General features: G+C 35.0%; 1 protein-coding gene across 3 annotated transcripts in view; it reads left to right on the top strand.

Annotated features, from left to right (window-relative positions):
* PCDH17 (protocadherin 17) overlaps positions 1-13,742 on the top strand; it is an 85,502-nt gene extending 71,760 nt beyond the window's left edge. For 2 of the 3 annotated variants that reach the window (XM_053455446.1, XM_053455444.1), the window contains one exon: positions 11,684-13,742. In XM_053455446.1, coding sequence (XP_053311421.1) covers positions 11,684-12,366 — 683 coding nt within the window. In that variant the 3' untranslated portion in view covers positions 12,367-13,742. The remainder of the gene's footprint in view (positions 1-11,683) is intronic. The other variant, XM_053455445.1, reaches the window with a different exon arrangement.
* The last annotated feature ends 1,235 nt before the right edge of the window (positions 13,743-14,977 follow it).

The following is a 14,977-nucleotide window of genomic DNA, read 5'->3' as shown; positions in this document are numbered from 1 at the left end:
CAGTACTTGAAATCAAATGGAGTAGTGGGAGCAAATCATGCATTTGCCAGCAGAACAATAACGTTTTATTAGCAAACATACACTTCCTGTTTATAGTGGAGCCACTATAGAGGGGAAAGAGGGAAATGAGAAAGAAATGTGGCTATCCAGAAAAAAAATAAAACAAATCATACTAGTAAGTAATATTCACCAGAAAAATAATATATATATATATATATATATATATATAGCAAATGAACATTTCTTCCACAAAGTTGATTTGTTAGAAACAGGAAAAATAGGCAAGCTTAAGGATCTGAGTGACTCTGACGAGGGTCAAATTGTGATGTCTAGATAAGTGGGTCAGAACATCTCCAAAACTGGAGAAAAAGTGGTGAACCGCCGATAGGGCAGTGGATGGCCAAAGCTCATTGATGCACGTGGAGGGAGAAAGGCTGGCCCGTGTTGGAAAATCCAACAAGGTACTGTAGGTCAAATTGCTGAGAAAGTTAATGCTGGTTCTGATAGAAAGGTGTCGGAACACACAGTGCTTCGCAGTTTGTTGTGTATGGGTGAGTGTAGACGCAGATGAGTCAGTGCTGGATGGCTGGTTTGTGTGAGTTGCTTACCTGGGGAACACATGGCACCAGAATGCAATATGGGAAGAAGGAAAGCCGGCAGAAGCAGTGTGATGCTTTAGGCAATGTTCTTCTGGGAAATCTTGGCTTCATGTGGATTTTACTTTGACATGTACCACCTACCTAAGTATTGTTGCAGACCATGGAGACCCTTTCATGGACACCCGTATTTTCCGATGACATTGGCCTGTTTCGTAAGGATAAAGACCCCTGCCGTAAAGCAAAAATGGATCAGGAATGGTTTTAGGAACTCAACAATGAGTTCAATGTGTTGACTTGGCTTTGAAATCTCCAGATATCAATCCAATCAAGTATCTGTGGGATAGTTAAAATTAAAAATTGAATGCTGCCCATGGGTAACAAAGTGGGAAAAAGTCAATGCACTGGCAAAGATGTGCTAACATATTACTTTAAACCAACCACAGCACTGATGTGCGATATTTTCACTGCCATATCATTTTCTTTTATTTATAAAGCGCCAACAGACCACTGTACCATAAGGATGTACATTATTCTGTGCTCACAAGAGCTTGCAATTGTAAACCTAAAGTAGATTTAATGTGGTCTAAAGCCCTTAAGAATACATCAGAGGGTGCGATTACTATAAAAAAAACATGGATCTATAGTATATTGATATGTTAAAGTAAACAGTGTTTTCGATTTGCATGCTCCCAAGACACTATCGTTGGCTATTTAAACATTTGTCTTTAATATAGTTATCACAATTTTTAGTTTCAATTTGTCAAAGATAACAGCAACGCAGCACACATTTCCGGTATATATTTATCTATATCTGTGATGGTAAAATTAGATAGACCAGCCTAATTCTATTTGTAATGCATTTACCCATAAGTGTTCTCATAATGAAAGAAGGCCTTGTCCATTATTCACATCCATCTGCCAAATATTTTTCAGTGTTGAGTTACCTGCTGTTTGAATTCATAGTCCTGTGTAAGATGGTTGCATTTAATAACCTTGACTCCCGATAGCTGTCATTTTCTGTAAATTTATTTTTTACTTTTGAAAAATACATTAAATTGAAGGTTAGAATTTTCATTGTCCTCTAAAAGGTACAAAGGTTTTCTTAGTGCCAGAGTCAGTTCTGACACACACATGTTTTGTTGTTTGACACTTGTTAATGGCTTTAACCCACAAACAAATAAAAATATAGTGCAGTAACAAAAGCTGTAGTCATGTGCATATCCGGTTCATGGTTTATAGCAGATAAAACATAATGTCAAGTATGGTAGTCTTTAGCTAAAAGATGCACAGATATTTTAACCCATTTTTACTGAGGGTACTACATAGCCAAAAACGATATGTTTTTTGTTGTTTTGCAATATGTTTGTTTAGCCAAGATTCCCCTTTTTACTTTTTATTGTACCAACGCAATAATACATCGCATTTTCAAGGACAGAGAGGCCTTTCTTTTGTTGATAAAGTAGATAAGGTAGTTGAGTTGTCCATAATACCTCAAAATATATTATTCACCATAATTTATTTAGCTGTCCCTCCAGATTACATAAATGTGCCACATGCATAGGTTATTGTACAGTTCTTGAAATGTACACATGAGATACACATCTCACTGTGCAACAGTACACAGCAAAGGACAGGATAGGCGCGCAGAAAATAAAGGGTTAAATAATAATATACTAAAAAACTCAGTGTAGAAAAAGTGACACATTTTCACTCTTCTGCTGCATCCACTTTTTGTGGCGTACAACTCCATCACTTGTCAGCTTGGCTGTGGGTGACATGTGTTGTGGTCCACAGTCAGCCATTAGATCATTTATAAAAAGAAAAATAATATTTACAAAATGTGGGCTTATTTTTTTTTATTATTCTTATCCCTTATTCTTCTTCTTTTATTGGGGAGGATTTGCCAGGGATGTGGCTGTCTGTGGTATAGTGTCTAATACTCTTCATGACAATTTAGTGTGCCAACCAGCTTTTCTAGCAATAGATCAGCTGGTATCCAATTGACACACATTTTGTTTTATTTATCTTATTTTTGAGGGCATGTTAGCAGGAAGCTATAGAGCCTGCTCCATGCAATACTTGTTACTTTTAGTCTAAGATTAAAAAGAGGACCATCAGACCATGAGGTGAATGTACTCTTGCCCATCACCAGATTGACTTGGTATATTTACTCTTCACCACTACCATATGTCATACATTTACTATTTATGTTTTTTTATTGTTTATTGTTTTTAAGCTTATTTACATATCTGCACTGTTCTTGAATATACTTTCTAGTGATGCTGCATTACGGGCCAGATATGTGGTCCAAGGGGCATATAAGGACTCTGTAGGTGCTATTGTCTCAATAATGTTAATATATTATAGGATGGTATGGTCTTTCTATGAAATACCACAATGTGTCACAATATAGGTTGTGGTTTTTCAAAATGTATTCATTATGACATATATTAACACATTTAAAAACTAAACCATTGCATGTTACTTTGGGGTTTTAATGTTTAATGAAGGTGTAGATGAAGAAGATGATGAATTGAAATGCTCCTTAGTTTCATGTTAACACAAAAATAAATATTAAAATAAAAAGCTTTCATATAACTTGAAATATTTTCAAATTATATTAAATATCTCATAAATAAATATATACTGTATATAAAACATCTCACATAGTAGATAGCCATGACCTGTTATCATTAGCACAGGAGCAATCACTAGCCCATCACGTGATTAACTGGTTTCTAATTGGTTATTAATCAGTGTATATTAAAATAACCTTCCTATATGGAAGAAACAGAAATAATATATAACTAAACAAAGGCTGTGTCTCTGTATGTATCACACACATACATACATTCATACATACACCAGGGAATATAATTTAAAAATAGAACTGAAATTGTATTTCATCATTGTAAATCTACCATTTTCAACCCCCACCGTGCTGTGTAAATGTGACTCCCCAGGTAATCAATCATTTCTTCTCATGTACTTTCCAGTGGTCTTGCTTTTCTACTACTTCTACCTGTTACCGCCTTACTGCTAAAAAAAAAAAAATCTTGCATGTATGAATGATATTAACATTGTGTCAAGGATGTGGATCTACTGCTGTGTTAACATTTTTGTAATAAAAAACACAGAATGACAAAGGAATTCTTAGTAACATATATTAAATTATTGCATATAACTTGTATTTACAGGCTATGGTTTTTAAATGCCCCCCCCCAATTATATAGGATACATGTTTCATAATTCTAGGTCGTCTTATTATACAACCCATGCCCTTGTTGGGACCTGGTTGTTGCATAGAGTAAGGAAATGGATTGAAAGAGTTTTGTTAATCTGATCACTAAAGCTAATAATGGATCTCAGCTGCCACAAGTATATGTTTAATCAGTTTAAATGTATATTTATAGGGCCATCTTTAAACAATGGTATAACCCATCTTAAAACCTGTGTTATATTCAGCATGCCATAATAATATCAATACAAGCTCAGTGTTCATATTCAACTTGTTTAAGCGTAATAGCTGGATATGAATCAGTTTCTTGTCACTTCAGGATAGTGTTTGCAGCTGTGATATATAACAAGTAATCAATAATTGCTTAGGAGGTATAGGTATTAACAAATAACTCTTGTTTTACTCTAGCATCCCCTTATAAACCTGCCAGTAGAAAGAAGACTAATGCAGGTAGGTTCCTGATGTGTTGGCTTGTTTAGTTCTTGGAGGTGAAGGGATTTCCCTCATGTGTGGCACATACACAATTACCCAGTTTGAAAACATAAATAAGGTTGGTAAATCATGCCCTCTTCTTATAATGAGAATCTAAATCCTGTGCCTGTTTGAAGCTAGAATAGACAGTGAGCGTGAAGCAGATACCATAAAGAGGATGTAGGGCTGAGATTCACTAAAGAAAGAACCATCAATCTGCTAAAGTATCAGTAGTTTACGCAACAGTAATCTATTCAATACACAGGTAAAGTCACTTAAATTAAAACTTTAAAAAGGACTTCAAGGTGTATGGTAATTCATTCTGAAATTGAGTCAGCTTTGTCTAGGAGAGAGAGAAAATAATATAATGACTCTATCAGTGATACCATCTGGCTAAGCCAATTGTTTCTACAATTTTAGCTCCTGAGAATTGTATTCCATCGTACGGTTGCCAGAGGTTCTGTATAGTTGAAAATATGTAAGAATATGTACCAGCCAAAAACCTATGAGAGCATGATTTTATAGATGTAGGGTTCCAGTCATTGAAACTCAATTTAGCACTATCATATTGTTAGGTTAAACGAAGATGTCTTATCAAAAATGTGCCGCTGTATTTTACAGTGATATACTGTATCTGGATTTTCATATTCACAGTAAACAAGTAAGAGGTGGTACTACTTTAATAGAAAATACTTTGTTATTTGGACCTAACTGTACATCTTGTAGGAGTCTACAGCCTCTGCTCTGCAAAAGATTGAAAAAAGTAAAATGAGTAATCCAACCAGGAACAATATGGAAAACAGTGAAACTGCTTGGAATATCATTATCTCATAAAAAATAAACATATAGAAGACTTAAAATTTACCAATGCCAATAAAAAGGTTATACGTGGCACAAATCCTGAGACATCTTACAGTTCTGAAAGCAAATTCATAAGAGGGCAATTTATGTTAATTTTAATTAAAAGTAATATAGCCAGGTATTTATAAGGTTATTTTACCTTACACTCACATTCAGCTTTCCTGCAACCTCTTCAACTATTACCGTATTTGCTTGATTATAAGACGACCCTGATTATGAGACGACCCCCAATATGTGAATGTTAATTTAGGAAAAAAAGAAAAAACCTGAATATAAATCTACTTTATAAGAAAATAGTTTTACTAGTAAATATTAATTCACATGTAAACAATTCATATTTAATAAAAACTATGATTGCGCAAAATGCATTTTTTGTTTTTATTTCCTTTTATTTGCCAACCTGCCCTCAGTTATGCACATACCCCATATATGCCACTCTGCCTCCCAGATATGCCTCATGACCCCTCTATGTGCCAACCTGCCCCCAGATATGCCTTATATACCCCTATATACCACTCTGCCTCATTGATATTCCTTTTAACCCCCTATATGCCACTCTGCCTCCCTTATATTCCTTTTAACCCCCTATATGCCACTCTGCCTCCCTTCCCTAGACTTCTCCCCGTGCTTCAGATTCCTTGGTGTGTAGTGTGGGCAGCCGTTGGAGGTCTGCACGATACAGAAAACTTCCGCTGCTCTTGCTGGCATTTCCGCCGGGGCTTCTATGAATGAGCACCGGAAGGTCATGTGACGCCGGCGCGCCGTCATAGAATTGCCGGCAGCAGCGGAGGATGTCTGCGACCTCCACCGGCTGCCAGAAAGGAGGATCCGGGTTCCTTGCAGCACTGCGGGGGATCTGGATCTTAGTCTTGTAGTCAGACCTCTATTTGAGGTCTGATTAGAAGACGACCTTGAATATAAGACGATGGTTATTTTTCAAAGCATTTGCTCTGAAAAAAGCCTTGTCTTATAATCAAGCAAATTTTGCTTGGGTTCTTTCTTCATTTCTTGTGGTCATGCTGTAGCTCGACGTCCGGAGCACTCTGTATATGTCACATCAGTACGGCCATTTTCAAACTTTTCAATCCACTCATAGATGACTCTTTGAGAGAGAACTTTATCCCCATACTGAGCTCAAGATGAATTTGTCCACCCGGTATACCTTCTGCCCACAAAAAGTGTGTGACAGAACACCATTTCTCTTTTCTCAATTTAAAAGTTTTGCAATCATCTTCACCCCAAGGTGAAAACTCTTACACTAAACTGCAAGGGCACCTGGCTTGCCAGACAGAACTAGTTACATGACATGCTAAGACACGAACAATTACTACTCCTACCACCTTCACCATTTCCAACGAAAATATAAAAGTGTGGAAACTTTTTGGAATGTCCCTCGTACATGTCTATTGACATATGCACAATAATTTGCATATATAGTCACTTGTGTTTGCCTGGCAAATACGATATTCATTTTTATTAGGATTTTTCTTTTGAGAAGATATAGTTATTCAGTGATCATTTTGATGCATTGTATTTGAAAAACTTTTGTTTCTGTTATTGAAAAAACATTGAATAGCATTCCTTTATTTTCTGGAGCACATCTTTACATCACATTTGCAAATGAGGGTTTTGCTGTATAATTAGTTTATGGTAGTCCTCATTAAGTCATGAAAAGTAATGCCCATTGTTGCAACACACAACGTTGTACAATTTTCTAGTAATTAATGAACATTTGTGAATAATTGCATAGCCCATTTATTGGCTTTCTTGTGTTAAAAATACTTTCTATAGCAGAGACAGTGTCTTATATTACATGATTTAGCATTTTGTATTAAAGTTGATAAAGGCTAATAATAATTTTTAATACTTAAAAGTTATACTATCAACAAATCTTGTTTGAAATGTATTTAAACGGTGTTTAGTGTACTCTCACTGTTGCAGTGTACATTTGTAATCTATGGGAGGCATTATGAAAGTATGCATACAAGAAGCATCCATTCGCGTTTTTTAGTGTTGATGGCCCATCTACGTGTTTTGGTCCTGTGACATTTACATTCAGGATTATCTCTCAAATGGCACAAATGAAGTGGGAACCTACTATAGGACATCTAGCCGTCTAGCCTTTTCCTTTGTAGTGTTTTCTTACGGCTCCTTTTTTCTTCTAGGGCATTTCTGAGATAATCCAGAAACAATGACCTGGGCAACTGTTACACATAGTTACATAGTTACATAGTTACATTGGCTGAAAAAGACATGCGTCCATCAAGTTCAGCCTTTCCTATATCTGTTAATTTGTTGCTATTTGATCCAAAAGAAGGCAAAAAACCCCGGCTTCGCTCTTTCCAATTTTGCACTAACCAGGGAAAAAAATTCCTTCTTGACCCCAAAATGGCAGTCAGATTTCTCCTTGGATCAATAAGCTGTTTCCCCATAATTAAAGATTATATCCCCGAATGTTTTTCCAGGTATCCATCCAGTTGCAGTTTAAACGTCTGTACAGACTCTGATAAAACTACCTCTGCAGGCAGAGAATTCCACATCCTTATTGTCCTTACTGTAAAAAAACCCTTTCCTCTGCTTTAGTCTAAATCTCCTTTCTTCCAGTCTAAATGCATGACCACGTGTCCTATGCATAGTCCTGTTTATGAACAGATTTCCACACAATGGTTTGTATTGGCCCCGAATATATTTATATAACGTTATCATATCCCCTCTGAGGCGACGTTTTTCTAAACTAAACAGATTTAAATTAGTTAACCTTTCTTCATAACTATAGTGCTCCATTCCTTTTATTAATTTTGTAGCCCGCCTCTGCACCCTTTCTAGTGCTATGATATCCTTCTTTAGAAAAGGTGCCCAAAATTGCACAGCATACTCAAGGTGCGGCCTTACCATTGATTTATACAGAGGCAAAATTATATCTTTATTCCGCGACTTGATGCCCCTTTTTATACACAACAATACCTTACTGGCCTTAGCAACCGCAGACTGACACTGCACATTGTTGCCTAGTTTGTTGTCTATAACAATTCCCAAATCCTTCTCATTTGTCATTACCCCTAATTCACTACCGTTTAGGGTGTAGGTTGCTTGTGCATTCGCTACCCCGAAGTGCATAACTTTACATTTATCTACATTGAATTTCATCTGCCATTTGAGTGCCCAGTCCCCCAGTCTATCTAGATCCCTCTGCAGCACAGTAATATCCTGCTCGCCCTGTATAACTTTACCTAGTTTTGTGTCATCTGCAAACACAGAAACATGACTTTCAATGCCTCCTGCCAGGTCATTTATAAATATGTTGAATAAAATTGGTCCCAGAACAGAACCCTGAGGGACACCACTTACCACTTTTGACCAGCTTGAAAATTTACCATTTATAACAACTCTCTGTTCTCTATCTCTAAGCCAATGTTCTACCCAAGAACATGAATTTTAATTTAGACCAATTTCTTTCAGTTTGAATACTAACCTATTGTGTGGAACCGTGTCAAACGCCTTGGCAAAATCCAAGTAGATTACATCCACTGCAACACCCTGATCTACACTTCTACTTGCTTCTTCATAGAATGCAATTAAATTAGTTTGACATGACCTATGATTCATAAAACCATGCTGATTTATGCTAATAATACATATACTCTTATATTACTTTGCTATGTGTGAACATTTGAATTGTTTTTCATAGTTTTGTTGTACTTAAATTGAATAATTCAATCATGAAATGCAAGCTCTCTTCCATTCTAATTTGTTTCTACATATGTCATGTACTTAGATGGGCAATAGATGGGCAAATAGCATCACCAAAACATTTTACGGTCTTTAAACTAAATAAACACCTTTCATTCAATATATGATATAATGAAGTGAGACCTATAGGCCACAAGCTTCAGTAATTGTGGAAGGAAGCATCTATCTAGTTTAACTTCCTTTTTAAACGATTGTTATTTTTAGCTTCCTTTTACATTACGCAACTAATTTCTTCTTTCTTCTGTTATATCACCTAGCAAGCTGTGTGGATTATTGGTTAAAAAGATGACATTATACGCTTGATAAGGTCATGTGTGAGGCACCCACCAGTGACACTTTGTCCTCCTACTAATGAAATGTGCCCTCTATAAATTTAAAGTGTGTTCTGCTATTTGTGATGGAATCACAAAGTAGACAGGAGGTGTAATACAACTCAGTAATGCTTAACTTGTCATTTTCAAGTTTCTGCTGCCATCTGTGACCTAGTGATAACCTGCATGCTTGTTATGCATAAATCCTATTATCCTCACATATTCTGGTGCTCCTATGGAGTTATTATACAGCAGTGGTTTATTTACAATGTGGCTCATCAAATGACATTACCGATGAGCATTAATGGGAAAATATTTGAGTTGGCATAGGCTTGTAACAGGAGTTTGTTTGCTATCATGCTAAATTAAAAGCTTTCAGTGACCCCTTTCCAGTTTTTCTTTAAAATAGAAAAAGTATTAAATAAGGATTATGTTTCATAACAATCTACTGAGTACCAGAGGGGAAATGGACACATTGAGTGGACAATTTTGATCTATACCTGGGCAACGGTACTGAGCCCTTTGTATTCTAACAAAGCCACTGACACTGTTGTTCACAATTTTTGTGTTACAATGATGGGAAACACATTTCCTTTTTAAAGGGATTTAGTCCCGGGGATAGCATATACACTAATAAACTCACTAAATGAGGAAGGGTGGAGATTTAATATGTAGGTTTAAATCCTTATGCTTAAATAAGCTGAGCCATATTTATAAAAACAATAAGCAACAGTCACTATAGAAACCAAATGAAACACAATGAGTGAACATGGTGTGGTCATGTTTGGGGGTAAGTAAGTACGATTAAGAAATAATTTACTGTAACAGTATGTATTTTATATGCTATTCCAGAATACAGGACTAACATATAAATACAGTGGAAGTGGCTCATGAACAGAAATGTGGATTTGTGGTTTGAAGTTAGACTCATGTATAACAAAGAGTTACCTATTTACAATTTTGCATGTATGTGCCACCTGAAGATATTCAGTATAGTATAAATTTCTTTGCTGAGACCAGTGGACTAGATCATTCTCAACAGCGTTTGAAGTGGTATTTATCAGAGCCTCCTATTCTTTAGCTAAACTAAAAAGAAATGATGCTGATTGTTATTGTGAGGGAGCTAGAGATATGAGAATTTTCAAAATCTCATGTAGAGTTTCCTTACAAGAATACAAGACTTTCATACAAATAGAAGTTTGCATAGAACTGGAAGTCATTACCACTAGTGCATATTTATAATAATATTATACAAGTCCGAGTTAGAAATATGCGAACAAGTTGAATAGTATGTGAAATTATTTTTTTTTTTTAAAAAGTAATTTGAGAGGTGTGTGCTTTAAACGAGAATGTGTACTTTAAATTAAATTTAAACCATGTCAGGATAAGTTTCTAGGTTTGTTGGTCTCCTCATGTCACTGCGCTTAACTTATTACTTTACTCTGTTCTGGCAGCCATAAACATTGTTTAGCAGTGTAAAGATTGATGGAGTAATGTAAGGATTATTCAGTACCTTAAGTATTTATATATGTACGTTTTAAAAGTGAAGGAAGATTGATTAAAACTATTACAAGTTTATAGATCAATGGTTAATTTGTAGCACGTTGTTATTATACATAAGCTTTAAATCAATCTTTGTGTTTCAATATTATTTTGATTAGGTTAATAAATAAACAGTAGACTAATGCTTAAACTATATCCCCATATTAACTACGTGAAATATGGGCAATCGGTTAAAGTATAACAGCTAAATTATTAGAGGTTAATATGGTGAGGGAATTTAAATATACATGTAAATCCAATTCAAGACCAAGGACCGAAAAAGGCTTGAGTCCGTACAGCAGGAAATATAGTCAGATTGCATGTGCTGAATGTTTCCTCTCTGCATCAAATTCCATGTTGTACCCTAATATCTTTGGGTGGAAAGATACTAAATTTGGTAAAGATGATATTTTTATTTAAACATTTTATTGCATTAGACTGTAAGCTGTGAAAAAAGCTCAGGTCCATTGTTCATGTATGTATACCTTTGTTTTACATGCTTGAAGAAGACACTTCAATTTTTTCATTTCATGTAAGAATTTCTGAAACACGCCACAAAGTTACAATTCAGTGTACATAACACATTTATGAAACTGGATTTGCAAAATAAATAACATATTTATAAGAAACTAGCCTTATATATCATGGGAACAGCCATCTTAACTTCCTGTTCTCAGGATTTGAATGGAAGGGAGGCTAGCTTAACATGGGAAAATTTATTTTGCCTTTGCTGGCAGCTGTCACTCAACTCAACTTTGCTGAGTTAACAACAAACAGTTTAAACAAATTAATATAATGATGCCAAAGATTTCCAAGATTTAGTTCTTGAGAAATAAATTGAAATATATTGTTGCTTTGTCATCAATAGTCCTTTATTTAGTTGGGTAACAATAATATGTTTTGTTTTGCAGAGCAAGAAGAATGTATTAACTGCACAGAGGAATGCAGAGTGCTTGGTCACTCAGACCGGTGTTGGATGCCTCAGTTCCCAACAGCAAACCAGGTAGAAAATGCTGATTACCGCACAAATCTCTTTGTTCCGACCGTTGAAGCTCATGTTGAAACTGAGACTTATGAAACTGTGAATCCCACTGGAAAAAAGACATTTTGTACTTTTGGAAAAGACAAAAGAGAGCACACAATTCTCATTGCCAATGTTAAACCATATTTAAAAGCCAAGCGTGCCCTGAGTCCCTTGCTTCAAGAGGGTCCCTCTGCATCAAGCAGCCCAACCAAGACATGCATTGAGCCTTGTGCCTCTACTAAGGGACCATTGAATAGCTGTGAAATTAAATCAGGAGTCTTGGCAGAAACAACCAACCATTACATGTCTTCTGAAAGTCAATACCTATCGCCTAGTAAACAGACAAAAGATCCCCAATATATTGCATCAGATCCAATGGCTCGCGTATTTGCAGATGTGCATTCCAGAGTGAGCCGAGACTCAAATGAGATGGACTCTGTTTTGGAGCAGTTGGAGCATTCAAATCGAGATCTTGGACGAGAGTCAGTTGATGCGGAGGAAGTTGTTAGAGAAATTGACAAGCTCTTGCAAGACTGTCGAGGAAATGAGGCAGTGGCTGTAAGAAAGTAAGCGGAAGGACCTGTTATATTTGCCTTTTTCCCAGTAAAAATATACATTTTATCCTGGGTACAGCACATTGGCTGGGGAGCTATATAGACTGAGGCTGCTTTGTGGCTACAAGAGAACAGTTTAAGTGCCCCTCAACTTTTTCAGTGAATTTTGTTTGTCTCCAATTACATGGGCTTCATTTTGACAAAAAACAAATCAAACATACAACAACCTTCCGTTGGACAAAGTCAAGGAAACTACACCATGAAATATGACAATCTGATATATAAGGGAACAGGACTATAAACATTTACGGAGTTTTGCAACTTCCTACTGTAGTCGATGATGACTTTGTTTTCCGGAGAGAAAAAAACATCGATTAACAGGGTTAACTAATTCATGTGTGGATTTTAAGCAAGCATCGCTAGCTTCTAATTAAAATCCTAACTAATTTTACTGTAGTCCTAGCTGCACCAAACTTCGCCACCCATTTGTGGAATCCATTTTTTGCATAAAAGAACAACATTCCAAAACATTTTCAATAAAACATATCAGTCATTAAGTGCATTTCAATGCCACACATAGTGATATATGAAACTATATAGTCAATTTCTTGTGTCTTGCACATGCATTCGCTAATTCACATGTAAAATGGAAAAAAGTGTTGACTAATAAGAATTTTAGTGTCCTACAAAAAAATATATACACAGATATTTACATATATATAGATAATTATAAATATATTTCTGAACCTTAATTATAATGTGGATCTAAAGGATATTTACCATTTAAGGGTAAAAGTATAAATAACATAATTAATATCTATTTTTATTGCTTTGTGGACACTAAAATTGCTCAGGAAAGTGAAATGTCCTATTCATTCAAAGATCACATCACCATTTAAATGTGCAAATGTAAGAAAATTTAAATGTGTTTACATAAAATGACATTTTTATGATTTTTTTTTCCTTTTTTTGCAATTTTAGTGCATATGAGCCAAATCGTTGAGTGTATAAGAGCTATATTGTGTATTTTATTAAATTAATATATAGTTGTGTTGCAAAAAAATATTTGGGCTTATATTGTAAATGGCAAGTGTTGCCTCAGTAGCTGTCGAACTCTATGAGTTTTTTTCCTGCTTCCTTTTCTGTGTGGAGTACAGGACGCAGTGCCTCGGAGCAAAGTCTCTGTGTTAAATGTATGGTCTACAAGCTACGGTAGTACGTAATCTGTTCAAAATGTGTCTACATGATTTAATTCAGAGCAAAAGTGAGTACAAAACACAGCAATCCTTCTGTCATGACATTGTCGAACACTTCTGTTAACAAAACAAGCATAGCAACAGACATATTTTTCATTCGTATTAGTAACATTCCTTAACATTATAACTAAAGTTTTTTTTTTTTTTTTTTTTTTTTTAAATAAGATCAAACATTTGTTATTTTTATTTCATAAAATGACCTAGAGTAAAGTATCTACATAGCACTGAAGTACTATACGTAGCTGTGCGGAAAACTTTTACCAAGAAAATCCATACCCAAATTATACAATGTCTTTAAAATATTTCTTCATATATCTGTAAAACCAAATTCTTATTGTCATGTCCAGAGAACATTTCTAAAATTATATTGTTAACAATATAATGTTCCTTTGTCTTTTTTTAATACCTCTTGATAAAAAAAAATATATATAACTTACACAGATATGTGTAAAACACCATACTATTCCACTAATTTAGATTCTACCACGTCTCTTTGAACCAGGGACAAAAAGGACTTACCCAAGGATACTGCAGTGTTAGTATTACCTCCTAAAAACATTATACATATTTTCCCATTCACGGTACCGTAGTCAAACATCCAATACATCTATGTTCTGGTTAAAGTGCAGACACTGTACTCATGGATGGTTGAGACATCATTTTTCATTCGTCTGGGAAATGTTTTATGACAGCTCGGCTTTGTCAATTGTCTAATGACAAATTCCATTGTTATTTTAATTTCAATTTCTGGGTACAAAAAAAAAATACCATAAACAAGTGACTGTAAAAATTCTTCATGCTCTACATATTTTGGACAATTTATGTACCTAAATGTGTTTTGTCTGTGTTCAGCAATGTTCCTTTTGCCAGGAGGACATAGCTTGATTTTTGCTTGATAGCTGAAATTCCACAGTAAAGCTGGATTCATTTTTTGCCTCAACATAATTCTTTCATTAGGAAATGATAGTCAATCAAGAAATTTAAAGTGACAACAACTCTCAGAAACATTGGTTCATATATATATATATATATAAACCTGTTGAGGTTAAAGTTATCAGATGTGTCAACACATAGTTTTATCAGTTAAAAGAAAGAAACAAAACTCATGTTTACAATCCATATTTGTATTTTTTAATGATGTATGTTTCTTATTCATCCAACTGAAAACTAAAATGTAATGGTATTTTGGAAATCTTTTGTGGTTTGCTTCAAATGGGTCTAACAATGCTTTACTCATCAAAGGCTATAGCAAAATGGGTAAAATAACTCTATTAACAGTCATACATTAAGAATCTATTAAAATAAGTTTCAATGAAAAAGACAGTACATTTGTGTTCACCTATATCAGTGGCATTGTGATTAAATGATAGT

The sequence above is a fragment of the Spea bombifrons genome, chromosome 2 (assembly GCF_027358695.1).
Source record: "Spea bombifrons isolate aSpeBom1 chromosome 2, aSpeBom1.2.pri, whole genome shotgun sequence".
NCBI lineage: Eukaryota > Metazoa > Chordata > Amphibia > Anura > Pelobatidae > Spea > Spea bombifrons.
This window is presented reverse-complemented; position numbering and strand designations above follow the sequence as displayed.